The 15,452-nt window shown below is 32.0% G+C and overlaps 1 protein-coding gene and 1 long non-coding RNA gene across 3 annotated transcripts; both read left to right on the top strand.

The window, feature by feature from the left end:
• The first annotated feature begins 1,837 nt into the window (after nt 1-1,837).
• On the top strand, nt 1,838-12,709 carry LOC127736632 (uncharacterized). 2 transcript variants are annotated; one of them, XM_052247195.1, is made up of 5 exons: nt 1,838-2,147; nt 7,015-7,164; nt 8,254-8,413; nt 9,028-9,297; nt 12,504-12,709. In XM_052247195.1, the coding sequence occupies exons 2-5, from the start codon at nt 7,034-7,036 to the stop codon at nt 12,678-12,680; spliced, it is 738 nt and encodes a 245-aa protein (XP_052103155.1). In that variant the 5' UTR covers nt 1,838-2,147; nt 7,015-7,033; the 3' UTR covers nt 12,681-12,709. The 2 variants fall into 2 exon arrangements, with proteins under 2 accessions (XP_052103155.1, XP_052103154.1); XM_052247194.1 differs by having other exon boundaries at nt 1,838-2,263.
• On the top strand, nt 3,229-4,149 carry LOC127736633 (uncharacterized). Its single transcript, XR_007999088.1, has 2 exons — nt 3,229-3,311; nt 4,087-4,149. It is a non-coding gene; the product is annotated as an uncharacterized LOC127736633 (long non-coding RNA).
• Nucleotides 12,710-15,452: the final 2,743 nt, after the last annotated feature.

Here is a 15,452-nt window from a genome sequence, read left to right as displayed (position 1 = left end):
TGAAAAAGTTCATTAATTTCAACTTCGACAATTCCTAACTGCGTAAAATTAGAAATTCATATAAAATTTTTAAACATCTAAATACATATGTTAAGTAAAATATTGGAGAATGTGTCCACCAAGTATTTGGTATCCAATGATGTTTATGCTAACAGAAACTCCACATATAGTATTGTGTGTTTAAGTTTAATTGTTCCATATGCTAGTATTTGTATTGAGCAAAGAAGTATAAAAAAACAAACAATAATCTCCGTGATTTTAAAAGCTTTCACGGCGTACAAAAAACGCAAACGACAATGTTTAGTCTTCATTCGACTCGAAGTTAAACAAATAGTTGACAACAAAAACACAACAAAAATGTCCAAGTTTTATTACGGCTGTGATTGTTTTGAAACGCTATATATGCGGAGCTTACGGGGGGCTTCGCCCCCCCCCCCTGGACCCCCTACCAGGGCTTTTCCCTGGACATACTGGGGGTCTTAGGCGGCCCCCAGACCCCTCACCCTTTAGTTTGTGATTCCACTTCGTTTAGAAGGTAGCTACGCTCCTGATTAAAGCAATCATGTCACTGTCTAGTTCCGATAGGTGGTATATGGTACATAAATAAATATTGTGCTTGAACTTCATGGCAAAATGTAAGTCAATGTCACTTAGTTACTCACTAATGGATAGTGAAACAATATGATACTACCAAAGTCTATCCAGATGGGAAGTAAAAATGCTATACCAAATATACATGTTACTAGTAGTATAAATGTAACTTAACGCAAAACCTAAAATGAACACAGAAATACTGACGGACTCTCATTTTCAATGAATGGTTAGACTAGAGTGGATTCATTAGAACCAGTTTACGCGGATTTCTCATGGCGTAATTGTCAATTATTTTATCATAATCGAGTTTAATGTCTCTGTGAACATAAAGAAGAAGCAGAGCATTTAGACGATCATCCTTCATGGTAAATTTTACGGATCACCCACCGGATGGGGGAATCAGTATAAAAAGAAATCAGAGTATGTGTTTAATTAATAAATATGATAAATTGCCATATTCAATACAATATAAGCAGATTACGATTGTTTGGTTGTTTTTTTTTTTGAAAAAGGGGGGGGGGGGGGGGGGGTACGCCCATTACGCCCTCACCTGGACCCGCCCCTGACTATTAAAATTAGTGGTCAGTTTCTCTTGTTTCGCACAATACATTCTAAAATAGCAGTGGCTGATCCAGGGGGGGGGGGGCGGGGGGGGGGGGGGGGGTTCCAGGGGTTGGAACCCCCCTTTTTTTGACAATCAATGCATTTGAATGGGGACATATAATTGGAACCTCCCCCCACCCCCACCCATATCCTGGGTTGGGACCCCCCTTTCAAGAGGGTGGTAAAGGGTTATTTTCGTGCAACGTGTTTTGTCATTTTGATTTTACGTGCAGCCGTGAAAAAGGTTCGTTATTCATCGTGTTTCGTGAAATCGGTAAAAAGATCAACGTGCAAGAAATTTTTAATTGTTCGTTCATCGTGAAATGGCAATTTTATTTCGCGTTCTTCCGTGCAGATACCCCCCCCCCCTTTACGCCCTCTTTTAAAAATGGCTGGATCCGCCTCTGTAATAGACAATAGAAAATATATATTTGCACAACCACATTTACATTAAATGGTCACGGCATGATCAGATCTTACAATCAGTAATTATATGGGAGTGACATGCAGTCAGACAGTCTGATGGATAACTGGATACCATAAGAAGAAGAAAAAGTCTATCATGCAGTATGAGTGGTCGGTTAGCAGATTCATAAAAAGAAAATAATAGATATCATTGACCTTGTTCCGCTCCCCAGGACTTAACATCCCTTATAAGTTCAACAATGCAAATGGCTTGTTCAACACTGGATCAATCAGCAACTGCTAAAACGACTTGTTCAACATCAGAACAGTCCTCTGATTCAGCAACAGATTCGTCAATATCAGGAGAAAAACTGATGGCAAAAAGTTTAAACAAATGTGTCTCAAAATGGACGATTTCGCAGGTTGAAAAATACCTCAATATTTATTATCATAACGATTATATACCAAATCCTTTGGATGTTCTAAGGAAGATAGAATCTTTATCTGAAGAACTGACTAAAGAAGAAACGTTCTACGCTCAAAAAGTAAAGAAATATGTAACATTTAATGTTGAAAATTATGATAAATTGTTATTCAATAGTGATAGTTTTAAAGAAAATGTTGATCAAACACTGAAAGAATTGAAAACTGAGACTAACATGTAAGTATATAAGTATAATTCATATTTGACATTCAGTTCTAATACTACAAATATTAGAATAGAAAATAATGGGCCAAAAAATAAAGAATAGAAAAAAATTAATAATTAATAGAAGGATTACCACACCCCACACCCCTAATCCAGGCCCTTTACTTATGGACAGACATTTCAAAAGTTTTGAAATACAAATCCTAGTTATAAGATATTTAATGATAATTATTTAACTCTCATGTCAGTCATGACCATTTTGTTTGGTTAAATTTTTAAAGTTGTTTCACGAACATGACGAATGAATTTGTGTATGGCAGATTTTACAATAAAAAGGAAGTATTGCTTTTTTGTATCCATCAAAAAAGGTATTGCTGAAACTGTGAAACAGAGTGTGAAATGAAGTAATGCATTATTTTATTTAATAAAAGGTGTCTTTCTGAGTAAATAAAAATAAAAATCATCCTGTGTTTATGTTTTTTGTTAGAATTAGTGGGTTTTCAATTTCAAAATATTGGACATTGAATAGACATTGTGACCTACTTGACTGACATCTAGCTTATTTGGAGTGGAATTTTAAAGTATTATTTTTAAGTGGAGCCTAATAACATGGACTTATATTTTAATAAAAAGTATTCTTTTGTGTTTTAATTATAATTCTAAGGCACATTTTTATTGGTAAAGGCTAAAAAAGGTAATTTAATAATATTATTGCGAACGTCACATCTTTTTCGTCCATTGTGGTATGTTACGATCGCAATTTATTTGTTGGTTCTCAGACGGCCCGTTGTTATTTTTAATTCGGGTTTTATAAATAATTGATATAAATAGCAATCACATTAAATTTTGATGACGAAAGGGGGTCAAAGGACTTTCGGAATCAATATCATTGGCTGTTTTAGTTTTTGCGAACGTTACTGCTCTACGTTTCCGTCCAAATCAATGTCACGTGAGCAATATATATTTAGATATGTAACTCTCCTGTATAGGAGTTACGATATCGCCCTTTGCAGAAATGGATGCGGAGCCGGTTCCCTCACATAATGGGAAAGCAAAGAAGGTAAGTTGTCTGTTATATCGTTACACGAGGTCCTTTATTGTATTCCCTCCATCAAAAAGACATTCGCAACAAAACGTTGAATCAAGTAATGTCATTTAAATGTCACATTAAGAAACTTTTGTTTTGGTTTTTCATCTCCCAACGAGATTTGACCATATTTTACGTACAGTTGAGTCTTCTAGTTCATCAAAATACATTTCTTTTAATAATTTGATGCGAACGGTATAACATGGACAGATTTTTATGTAGCGATCGTTACTTTGGGACAGTATATTGTTGATGTGATGTTATATAAGAAAATTAAAACAGTCTAATATAGTAATGAAGGGGCGCTCATTACTATATATATATTTGAAGGTAATAGTCTTTCCTTTTCGAAGAGCTTCATACCACATCTTCTATTTTTATAATAACAACTTAGTATATTAATTGCCAAAATTAGTCCAGTTCTTAAAATTGTCAAAATTGGCATAAAAGTCATTGCTCACAGACAAATTTACCAAATGATAAACATACATTTGATTTTCAGGGGTATCTTAGCATAATCTCGGGTAATCATTAAAAGAAGATGGTAACTTGAACTGTTCTAGCTATAATTAATGATGACAACATATCTTTAATTACCATATATACTGAAAGCATTCGGCAAAAAACTATGTCTTGATTGAAGTAAATTTGAAGGCAGTACTTCAATACATTTTAAAATTTTTAATAGTTGTTCATTTTTTAAATTGTATTCATATACCAGTAATATTTTCAATTTATTTTCTTTCAGATGAAGTCCTCCAGAACTAACAGAGACGATAAATTTTTCAAACATTAAAATATTTTTAAGCTTCTTAGTCTAGGCAGTATTTTCGACTTTTGAATGCAAATGCATCATGAATTAAATGGGCAAAGCAAGGTGTTCTGAAGACTACAAAAGACTTTCTTTACCAAAATCCATGGTGAAAGTCATTGAGGCATTGATCACTATGGTATTTCCATCTTCACTGCGAATTGATTTGAAATTGTTCATTCTTCTGTTGTTTGATGTTTCTTGGTAGACATTACATGGGCATTTTGGCTTGTGCTTCATAAATAATCCATATCCCCCTTCTGTTTTGAGTGCCAAAGGTTGCAGGTTAAATTCGTAGCCAGATAAAATAAGACATTAAAATTGGGTCTTTGCTGCTTCTCATCCAAGCCAAAAGCATCTAGGAGTAAAAGCAAAGGTCAGCTTACAGAGGCAGCAGAGTCTGTATAATGAGTCTTTGTGGAAAATCCATCTAAGCGTGTCGGTCTAGTACAAAGCAGAGATCATATTACATCAACTTGTTCTCGTCCTGATGTGCACATACTAGGTTGACACTGGACGTTAAACAATAATTAATCCATCCATCCATAAAATCTGGTGTGTCAGTCTGGTACAAAGTACAGTTCTTATTGCATTTGGTACTCATATCATATCAACATCTCAGTTCACGACTAAAGATATGAACAGATCTAGAAGAATCATTCAGTTACATCTGAAAACTTTTTCGATAAAGATATCATGAATCTTATTTTTCACCTCCTGTAACAATTTTGGCCCTATTTAGTGCGACCCATCTAGATAGCAAATTTTCTTAATGTATTACTGAAGAAGATGTTGCTAATGTTACTATTACAAATTGGTTTCTTGTGTATTCATTTGATACAAAGTACACCTGCCAATGACATTCTGTATATTTAGATATTCTAAACCAGACTGTACAATTTAATTACTCAAAGCATTTATAAAGCACGACTGTGTGCATACATTTTATTTTTTAAAGATGCTGTTGCTAATGTGACATGTCCAAATGTCGCTAACGTTACTCATTTTTGTCTCCGTCACATTAGCAACAGCCTTAATTCAAAACATGTTTTCTTTTAAGAATCTGGCACAAATTAAACTAGTAAAAAGTAAATATTGGCAACACATGCAACTTTATACTTATTCAATTCTTTTTACTGTGTATTAGATGTCATTTACTTTGAAAAACATAAACTTTTGTCCCATTTTCCATATGTCACATGTCCATCATCTTAAACATATTTTTTTTCCACTAATATATTAGAAATAGTAATGTGAAAGATGCTGAATATCTTCCTAAACCCTTTACCTTTCAGAATTTATTTTGGTTTTATTGCTGGTTAAAGGCATTAAACCAAAATTAATGAAATTTTGGACCAGGGTGCAAAAGGAGAAAATGTGGGTATCCTGTTTCCTTGGCAACCATTCAATAATCTCTTACATTATTTACTCCTTTTTTGAAGAATTATGATCTACTGATAATAAATTTTCAGAAAATATAATTTTTTTTCGTGTAATGCCTTCTTTAATTATTTATCATGGAAGTAGGAGGCAGAACACAATACTGTAAAATCTGCCGTATGCCAATTTAAAGATTTGCATGAAAAGATGGCTGATTGATTATTTGTTACACTGTGACTGCGTTTTTTTACATATAGGATTTTAAATAGCAGCATGTAGTGAAATCTTAGTTGCAACTGGATTATTTTGGTCAAATAAGTTTGAACATGTTAAAAAAAAATAGTTAGCAAACCACAAAATAAAATGCTTTAGGTAAATGTATGTTTTGCTATCTAACAAAAAGAGATTATTCAAATCTTGAAAATTTAAATCTGACAAATTTACTTACATCTTACAACGTACATAAAGGACAACGATTATGCGGTATGGGTCTTGCTCATTGTTGAAGGCCATACAGTGACCTACATTGTATACATGTAGTTGTTAACTTCTATGTCATTTGGTCTCTTGTGGAGAGTTGTCTCATTGGCAATCATACCACATCTTATTGTTTTTATATATAATTGTATAAGTTATTTATTTTACTTTAATACAAACGTATAGACATATATATATATATTAATTCTCTTACAGTTTTTCTTATTTAAGTGATATATTTAGATTTTTTCGAAATGTACAAAATCATGTATCTTAGAAAAAATAAATCTTAAATTTAGATACAATGCATTATGGTCAATAAAAGTCACAAATTGACATTAAGATATTGAAAATTCAAAGTCATAGATTGAGATTCAAACATTGATAACCGCCTTGGTGGTCTTGTGGTAGCGTGGTCGCCTCAATTGCAGGAGGTCGTGGGTTCGAATCCATCCGGTTGAAAACAAAGACTTGAATGTGTACTTAATCATTTTAATACACCTTCCTGTGATCTGTTTAAAATACAGAAAACATGACATTTCCTTTCCTAGTCAAATGAAACAATACTATTTTGTTTATGATTAATACATGTATGATCATGATGATCATAGATTGTTGTGCTCTAGCTAGGATTTAATGACTGAGGGGCACTAGTACTGGAAGATGAAAGGCAGGGCATGTTACAAAGAGTCTTGTCTGAAAAGGGGAAATTATTATATATATAGACAGATACAGTAAAATGACCAGAAATACAAAATCTACAAAAATATATATATGTTTCACTGAAACCATCACCAAAGTTATTTGTAGCCTAAAATGATTTCTTTTTTTATTTTAAAAATTCTCTAAAGGTACAAAAGTATGATGAGTTTGAATGTGTTACATGTTATTGAGATAATGTAACAATCAGTAATAAAATTGAAAAAAACTAATGAAATAAAACAATTTCTTATAGAACATTGTACATTGCATGTTTTGCTCCATTTAGTTTTGGTATATTTTTTGTAGCAATGTCAGGAAGAGAGTAATGAAATTTACTAAAGCTTTTAAAAAGCTTTTTCAAGATATTGAATCGACAAGAATACATAAAAAAGCTTATGAAGGAAACTACACTAAATTTGTTGGAACATTTGCTGAACTGTGTTGTCTAGAGGTTGAGTAAGTATTCAAACGCTCGGGGATACATTGTAAGCATCTATATTCAATCTGATAAGAATATAGATCCTGTGTCCAAGCTTTGCTTACAAGGATATGAAAATGCTCCGTTCTACTTTCTGTTTTGAAGAACTTTCGTGATCCTCTGGTTTTCTCGGATTAATTTCATTGGCTGATGTAATAATGAAAAACGGAGTGTCATCATGCAGATTCTTGTTAGCAAATCTTGGACGCAGTAGCTGTATTTTAATCAGATTGACTTTAAATTAAGAAATTTTTAAATGTTTTTATTGCTAAAATTCCAAAATTTATGTCACAAAAATAAAAACTTGCATTTTTAATTTTGATAGCATTATTTGTTTGTCATGTTTGTAGCATTTTCAGAAATCGCAAAAATGTTTGTCCTTTATTTAACGATCGCAAAAATAAGTACATGCACAAATTTCTAAACTTACAGTAACCAGTCTTTGTACAGGTATGGTTTTAATATGACATTCAAGGTAAACAGGTAAACTAAAATGTTCAATCATGTTTAAATAATACTTTAAAAGGACAACAGGAACTAACATACATGTACCATAAATATATTATACTACATGTACATCATGTATATGAGGGATTGATAATATAAATATTTTTACAGTAAAAATGAAAAAAAGGTTTACTTATGATTACACGTCACACATGTATGCATGTATTTAGAACATTTATTTTAAACTGAGTAGGAAAATATGGTTCTCACTAAGGATTTTTAACAGTCTAAGGACTCAATGTGTTTAAGCAGGGCAAGTCCAAAGTTATGTAGAAAACAAAATCAATGCCTTACTTTGTAACTTTGGTCTCCTTATCAACATAAAATGAGAAATGAATCAAATTCAGATTAATTTTTGCAATGAAATGATGATAACTGCAGGACTCAGCTGATACAATTTTAATGCATCTTTGGACTCTTTGGTTCAGAAATGTTGAGTCCATTAATAGACTCATTAACTCATCGTAGTGAGTACCCTGCGATAGCTGCTTAACTAGAGGCCAGTAGGTGCCAGGTTATAAATATGCAGTTTTAAGCATTATAAAATCATTTTATTTCAGTTTTTCTTTGTCAGAGAGTGATGAAACTGTATGGGAGAATTTGAAAGGAATTCCTAAAGTGATTTCAAAACCAGTGATACGCTTTCTCAAAGATGGCATAGGTGACTCTAATGATGATGATGATTATGAATGTGTTGGGGTGGTAGTACCTGTCATTCAGGTAAGTGTGCACTAATTGATTGATTATCTGGTGTTTAATGCCACTTTAAGCACGTTGGTTATTTGTGGCGGCCTGATTTTATTGGTGGAGGGTGCTGGAATGCCTAAACTGCCAATCTTCTGCAGAAAAAACTCACAATACTGGTCAATGAAGATTTGCTTCAAATTCGAAACTCACAATCTAAGTGTTGACAGCCTAGTAATATAGTAGTTGAATTAATTAGACCAATTGGCCATCCAGGCTGCTGAGTGTCTACTAAAAATAATTTGACATCACCAAAGGAAAAAGACAAAAGACAAACAAAGCCCATGCATAAAAGAGTACACTCAAAATGATGATTGAGAAACTTTAATCCCACCTAATTTAGAAATTCTATATTGAAACAAATAAACTGTTTTTAAGAATTTAAAAATCAAACAATTTATTATGTATTTAAAAAAAATATATTGATGTTCCTGCTTAAAAAGGGGCTATGCCTTAATTATGTAAATACATAATTATATTTACTTGTCTGATCTGTGGGACACCTACTTTCTGTTTTCTGATAATTTAAATTAAGAGTGTGGTATGCTTAGTATGCTTGTTATGATTGACATTATGTATTTTGTTGATAGGTAAAGAATGATGATTTGACACATGCACCGTCATGGAGAAAACGGAGAAAAATAAGTGCCCATCCTATATCATCTTCATCAAATCAAAGAACTTCTGAATTTAAAAAATATAAAGACAAAGTTAGAGAACCTACCCATTTAGAAGTTCGTTTAAACACTATGGTCCTTGGACAACATGCTGGAGAACTTTTATTAGACCTGAGAAGACATTGTACCGATGATGACGAACCTAAGCTAACAATGCCTGGTATTATTGTTGATGGTACAAAGGTAAATATCTTCGTTCATTAAATTTTGAACCAACTCATCCCGTTCATGCCATTTATTATTTCTTAGATTTATATTTGGATTGTTTGTTGTTTGCTGGTTTTAAATTCAGTTTAATTTAGTAATGCTATATATATATATTTCTCTAATTCTTCGTCAATTTATCCCTTTCTGCACCCATTGTATAAAAAAAATTTGATCAACGTGTGGTTTGTTTGATCTCAGTTCTTCATTGGTTAAAATCCGATTATGACGTCGAATTTTCTTGCTTTCCTCTGAATTTCCTATTGTGACGGCATGAAAAAAGGCGACCATGTCTGATGACGTCACATAGAAAGAACACATCTTTTTGCAGATCATTGAAAAAGAAGGAATAAGTTTGCCTGCATATTGTTTGAAAATCATTAGAGAAACAGATTCCACCACCAAATCTCGTGTATTACGATATTTATCCACTCTCGACAGTTAAATTTTAAATATTTAAAACGCTCGGCAAGCCTCGAGTTTTAAATTTGAAAATTTAACTGTCTCGAGTGGATAAATATCGTATCACACTCGATGCAGTGGTAGAATCTATATATATATTCATCTTACCTCCTATTTCTAGGAATATGATTGGTTAAAATTGACTTTGTGGAGACCCTATATATTTAATATAGGGTTAGTGGGCGTGGTTTATTTTGATATTGGGTTAGTAGCAGTGTTACGTCCCTTTGAAAAAACAACATGACAATGAAGGAAAATTTAAAACATTTCGCCCCAAACAACAGATGAAGAAACTGATGATGAACGTCTGAAAATAAATGCAGAAAACACTTAAAAGCTATAGTGCCTAACAAGATTTTCTGAGGTAGACGAAATTGACATTAAAACGATCGCATTGAATTTTGATGTCCAAAAAATGGCAGATCGGACATATTTTGAGTTTATTTACAGACTACTTTTGTTTGGGATTAATTGTAATTATAACATTATAATGAGACTGAAAAATGTTTTTTTCGTTAAGATAAACAATAATTTTACCTGGCGTAGCTGTGCGTAAAATGTATTTCTGCATTTCTCTTCGAAAAATGACTTGTGTATTGGAATAAAATGTCTGATTTGTAAACTTTCTCTTTTTTCTCCAGAATAGGCTATTAAAAAATAAATAATTTATCTACACTATATGTGGAAAATTTTGTGAAAATTTAAGATGTGGCAATTCTTACCTTTCATACCTTTAGTTTCATTGAAAAAAATAATATGGACTCATCCAGTGTCCAGTTTGAAGGTCATTTAAGTTACTGTACACATTCATGCATGTTCTGATTTAATCAATACACATGTATGAACAAATTTAACAGTTTGAAGGTAAACTAATAATAACTTAAGCCAATCAAATTGCGTAAGATTCAATAACAATGACCGGTCCACATTATAATAAGTAATAGGGGTAAACTGGGTATGGAGAAAATGACAGATATTTTAAGTTCATTTTTTGTCTCACCGTGACGGAGTCAAAAAGCGAGACATAGGTATGCTGTTTCTAGCATCGACGACGACGGCAGCAGCAACTTCAACAATGTATTAGTTTGTGATTAGGTCTAGTTTATGGTGAACCACAAGTGGTAGGTCAATGATATTTGGTATGCAGCTGTATAAGCATTGGCATATCTCATTTTCATGGAGATTATTTGGCCCTGCCCCTCAGTCATGGTCTATTGACTTTGAAACTTTTGCTTAGTTTACATATATTAGTTTGAGATTAGGTCAGTTTATGGGGAACCACTAGTGGTAGGTCAATGATATTTGGTATGCAGTTGTATAAGCATTGGCATATCTCATAATCTCATTTCCATGGTTATTATTTGGCTCCACCCCTTAGTCATGGTCTAATGACTTTGAAAATTTTGCTTAGTTTACATGTATTAGTTTGTGATTAGGTCAGTTCAAGGGGAACCATTAGTGGTAGGCCAATGTTAATTGGTATGCAGTTGTATAAGCATTAGCACATCTCATTTCCATGGAGAATATTCAGCCCTGTCCCCTCAGTCATGGTCTATTGACTTTGAAACATTTGCTTAGTTTATATGTATTAGTTTGTGATTAAATCAGTTTAAGATGAACTGCTAATGTTATGTCAATGATATTTAGTATGCAAATTTATTGGCATTTGAAGTCTTATTTCCATGGAGATTATATAGCCCCACCCCTCATCATGGTTCATTGACTTTGAAACTTTTACATAGTTTACAAGTTAATGTTTGTGTTTAGGTTTGTTTAAAGGGAACGACTTATAATAAGTCAATGGTATTTGGTATGCAGTTGTATTAGCATTGGCACATCTCATTTCATGGAGATTGTTTAGCCATGTACCTTCAGTCATGGTTCATCGACTTTGAATATTTGCATAACTTACATGTTAAAGTATTGCTATTTTAATTTCAACATTTGCATTATCAAAATTACAAAAAGGCGAGACATATATCTGTGATAACAGTTTATTTGCAATAACGAATAAAAATTTGTCAACCAAAAGTTTTGCTATAATTTCAAAAACATGTCGTTCTGTATTGGTATAGTTTTTGGAACTTTCATTTGTGTATTTAACATGTTTAAGGCAATAGAAAGTTTGGGTTTCAAAAACTCTACATATTTATTGACTTTATACAGAAAATACGCCCTTTTAAAACATTTAATGTTTCACAAATAATACATGGATACAAAGTAAAATCATTTCTTAAAACACTGCAAAAAAATTCATTATGATTGGTATAGTGGTATCGTCTTAAAGTGAGTTGAAATGAACCGTGGTATAGCAAACATCGAATTCCCTAACAAAATGTTATCACGCACTATAATTAAACTTATTGTTGGTATTTGTTTTTGTTTATACCAATAAAAGTAGGTTCTTGATATTAAAGACTTGATTACTTTGTTAGGCCTCTAGTCTAAATGCCACAGGTGTTAAGATAGTCCGTAAGATACATTTGTTACACAATGTGCTAGTGACCTAATACTATATATATTTTCTCTATCAACCCATATGGAATTTACTGACCCCATAGATATCGTATTAGGTCACTAGCACACTGTGTAACTAATAATATTCCTCAATTTAGTATTTTTGACTTCCAAGATTTAGAATTGAACAAGACTTAGACTGATAATATTATTTATAATTATTTATATTTGATTGATCGATGAACATTATATTTTCTTCTTTACAGATATTTTTTACTGTCCTAGAAATCTCAAGCACTCATTACAAGAAACTTAAAGAGAATATTGAATTAGATGATCAAGATAAAGCCATTATATATTATTCTATACCATTGGATATTCTTTTGAGAGAGGATCGTAATGTACTTATAGACAATTTTATCAGACTCAATAATATTACGTAATAGAATTAAAAGTTATTGATATTTGTAAATGAGTTTTATGTTATAAATTTAAAGTTTTAGGACTGTGATAGTTTATTACAAAATAGAAAGAAGAAACCAGGGCGATGAAATAAAACAGTACAGAGAAAACTAAAGATTGAGTAACATAACCTCCTCAAAACAGGGTGGCTCTAACATGGTCAAATCGATATCTGACCTGCAACCTTGGATGGTTTGAAAACAACATTGCAACTTATGCCTTATTTAAAACAAACTTTGACCTTAAAAAATGTTCAAAACCTTGCTGAAAAGCGACTTGGTGCCCTGAGTATTTTTTAAGAGACCTTGCAACCTAAGGTGGTACCCTACTGAAGCCACAACAGGGCATGCACTAAGGTACCCCAGAATGGTCAGCAGTTCTTGCTCCACTTGTAACACCTATTATGTTACTATTAAAATTCTTTGATGATTCATATTTGCTGATAAGGCATTAGACACTAGTAGGTAAAAAGAAAGAGGTGGAAAATACCATAGGTACAATCTAATTTCATTTCAAGTCGAAAGGAGTAATTGACAATAGATGAGGTTTTACAGATTGAGATGAAGAACAGCAATAAAAGCACTGTTCCTTTGCTTTTATTGTTTTTTTGTATGCATACATGATTTTGTGTAATGGATGGATACCCCATATCTTTTCTTTTCTATAACATCATGGCGAAAAAATAAAAAAAAAAAAAATACAAACAACAGCTTACAAAACACCACATAGAAAACCAAAGCCCCAGCAACTCAACCCCACCAAAAACCAGGGGTAAATGAGTTTTTAAGACAATACCAAAATTATAAAACATCAGTACTCAGCTCAAGTAGGATAACCCCCTTAGGTCACTTTTGAGTAAATAAAACATTTGCATGAGATGGTTTTGAGCCTATTTAAAAGTCAAAGAACGGAGTGAAGTGCTATAAAATTGAAACTGCCTAATAAATACAGGTAGCTCTTTTGAGAGAAAAAAAACCCAATAGAATGAATACTTTATTCAAGCGTTTATATTTGTTGTGATATTAAAAATGAATAGATAGATTATACTACATGTACATTTGTGCAAAGATAGATGATATATGTTAATTATTAATAATGTGAGTTTTTTTTTTCTCATTTGCTTTTTCCCCGACAAATGAGTCTGTAAAAATCGGGGACCCCATTGTTGCTTCCCTGGGAAACTAAGGGTTGATGTAACAGGTGATTATTAATAAAATATGTTTAAAATTTAAAAATTAAAAAAAAAAAAAAAAAAACTTCGTACCTTAAAAAAAAAAAAAAAAAAAAAAAAGGTCATCTTAAATGAGCTCACCAGGCCCAAAGGGCAAATTTGCAAAAATGATCAGCAAACAAGTTCTTCAAATAAGATTGCATGGTCGAAATTGTCAGTCGACTCATTAGAGTTATTGCCCTTTGATGACAATTTTTACTTTTTTGCATTGTATCTTAAAAATTATAATAGATAGAAACTTAAATAAGCAAAAATGATCAGCAAGACAAGATCTACAATTGAGATAATATAGGGGGGGAACTTTATAGAAACTAAATTATGTATGTTTGCAGATGACACCCAGGTATTTAATAAGAACGAAAAATCTGTAGAAAACTCATTCAAGATTTTGTCCTTATATGAAAAAGCTTCTGGCTCTAAAATAAATTATGACAAAACAAAAGGCTTACTTTTAGTGGCTTCTAAAAGAAAAAGACCAAAATTTAATAAAATCAAATGGATCAAAAGTAATGTTAAAACATTAGGTGTGTGCCATGGTTATGAAATAGATGACGATGATATATGGAGAAATATAATTGATAAAGTTAAAAATTGTATACACGTATGGAAAAGTAGGAAGCTTACATTTACAGGTAAAACACTTATAGTTAAAAATATGATACTTTCTCTCTGTTCATATGAGATTGAAATACAAGGAATTCCGGATAAATATACTAAAGAGCTAAATAATATAATTTGGAAATTTATATGGGATGGAAAAGTTAACCAGGTAGACAGGTCTGCTGCTTGCATGAAATAAAAGGGGGGATGGGTATGGTAAGTATAGATATGTTCATAAAAAGTAAACAAATAAAACTTTTATATCGCTTAATGCAGGAACCATTGGAAAGCTGGAATGCGATTGGTTAAATATTGGCTACGGAAATTTGATGAAAAATATAATGATACCTTTTTTGTATGTAACTGTTCAAATTTGAATGGTTTAGATATAAACCAACTACCACAATTTTATCAGAAAATTATAAATACTTGGTCAGGTTTCATACAAAATATTGATATACCATTCAATAAAAGAGATGTTTTAAATACGAGAATATTTGGGAACTCTTCTATTTTGTTCAAAAATAAACCATTGTTATACCCTTCATTTTTAAAAAGCGATATCAAAACAATCAAGGACATTTGGAATTCAGAAAATACAGATTTTATCAGCTGCAATGAAATTTATAGGAAGCTCATTGATCGGAGAAATTGTATTTCTGAATTTTCTAGAATTAAACAGGCAATTCCTAAAGATTTCGTACAAATTTTGAAATCTTGCGGAAACCAGAATTTGCATAATGAAATAAAATTAAAGATATCAAACGACCTTGAGATTATGAACTTAAACAACCAAATAATAAAACAGTCAAAGTTAAAACTCAAAAATATTTGTACGCTATTAGATAAAGACGTATCTCCAAAATGTCAAATTAAGTGGGAGGAAATATTTGCAAACAATTTACTTTGGGAAAATTTGTGG

This window comes from Mytilus californianus, unplaced genomic scaffold (assembly GCF_021869535.1).
Source record: "Mytilus californianus isolate M0D057914Y unplaced genomic scaffold, xbMytCali1.0.p SCAF_34, whole genome shotgun sequence".
Lineage (NCBI taxonomy): Eukaryota > Metazoa > Mollusca > Bivalvia > Mytilida > Mytilidae > Mytilus > Mytilus californianus.
This window is presented reverse-complemented; position numbering and strand designations above follow the sequence as displayed.

What these genes read in the sequence shown, in the direction of transcription:
- LOC127736632 (XM_052247194.1), top strand. Translation starts at nt 1,863, where the DNA reads ATGCAAATGGCTTGTTCAACACTGGATCAATCAGCAACTGCTAAAACG. An exon ending in TTGAAAACTGAGACTAACAT is followed by an intron (nt 2,264 to 7,014) that starts GTAAGTATATAA and finishes TATTTTTTGTAG; the next exon opens with CAATGTCAGGAAGAGAGTAA. An exon ending in CTGTGTTGTCTAGAGGTTGA is followed by an intron (nt 7,165 to 8,253) that starts GTAAGTATTCAA and finishes ATTTTATTTCAG; the next exon opens with TTTTTCTTTGTCAGAGAGTG.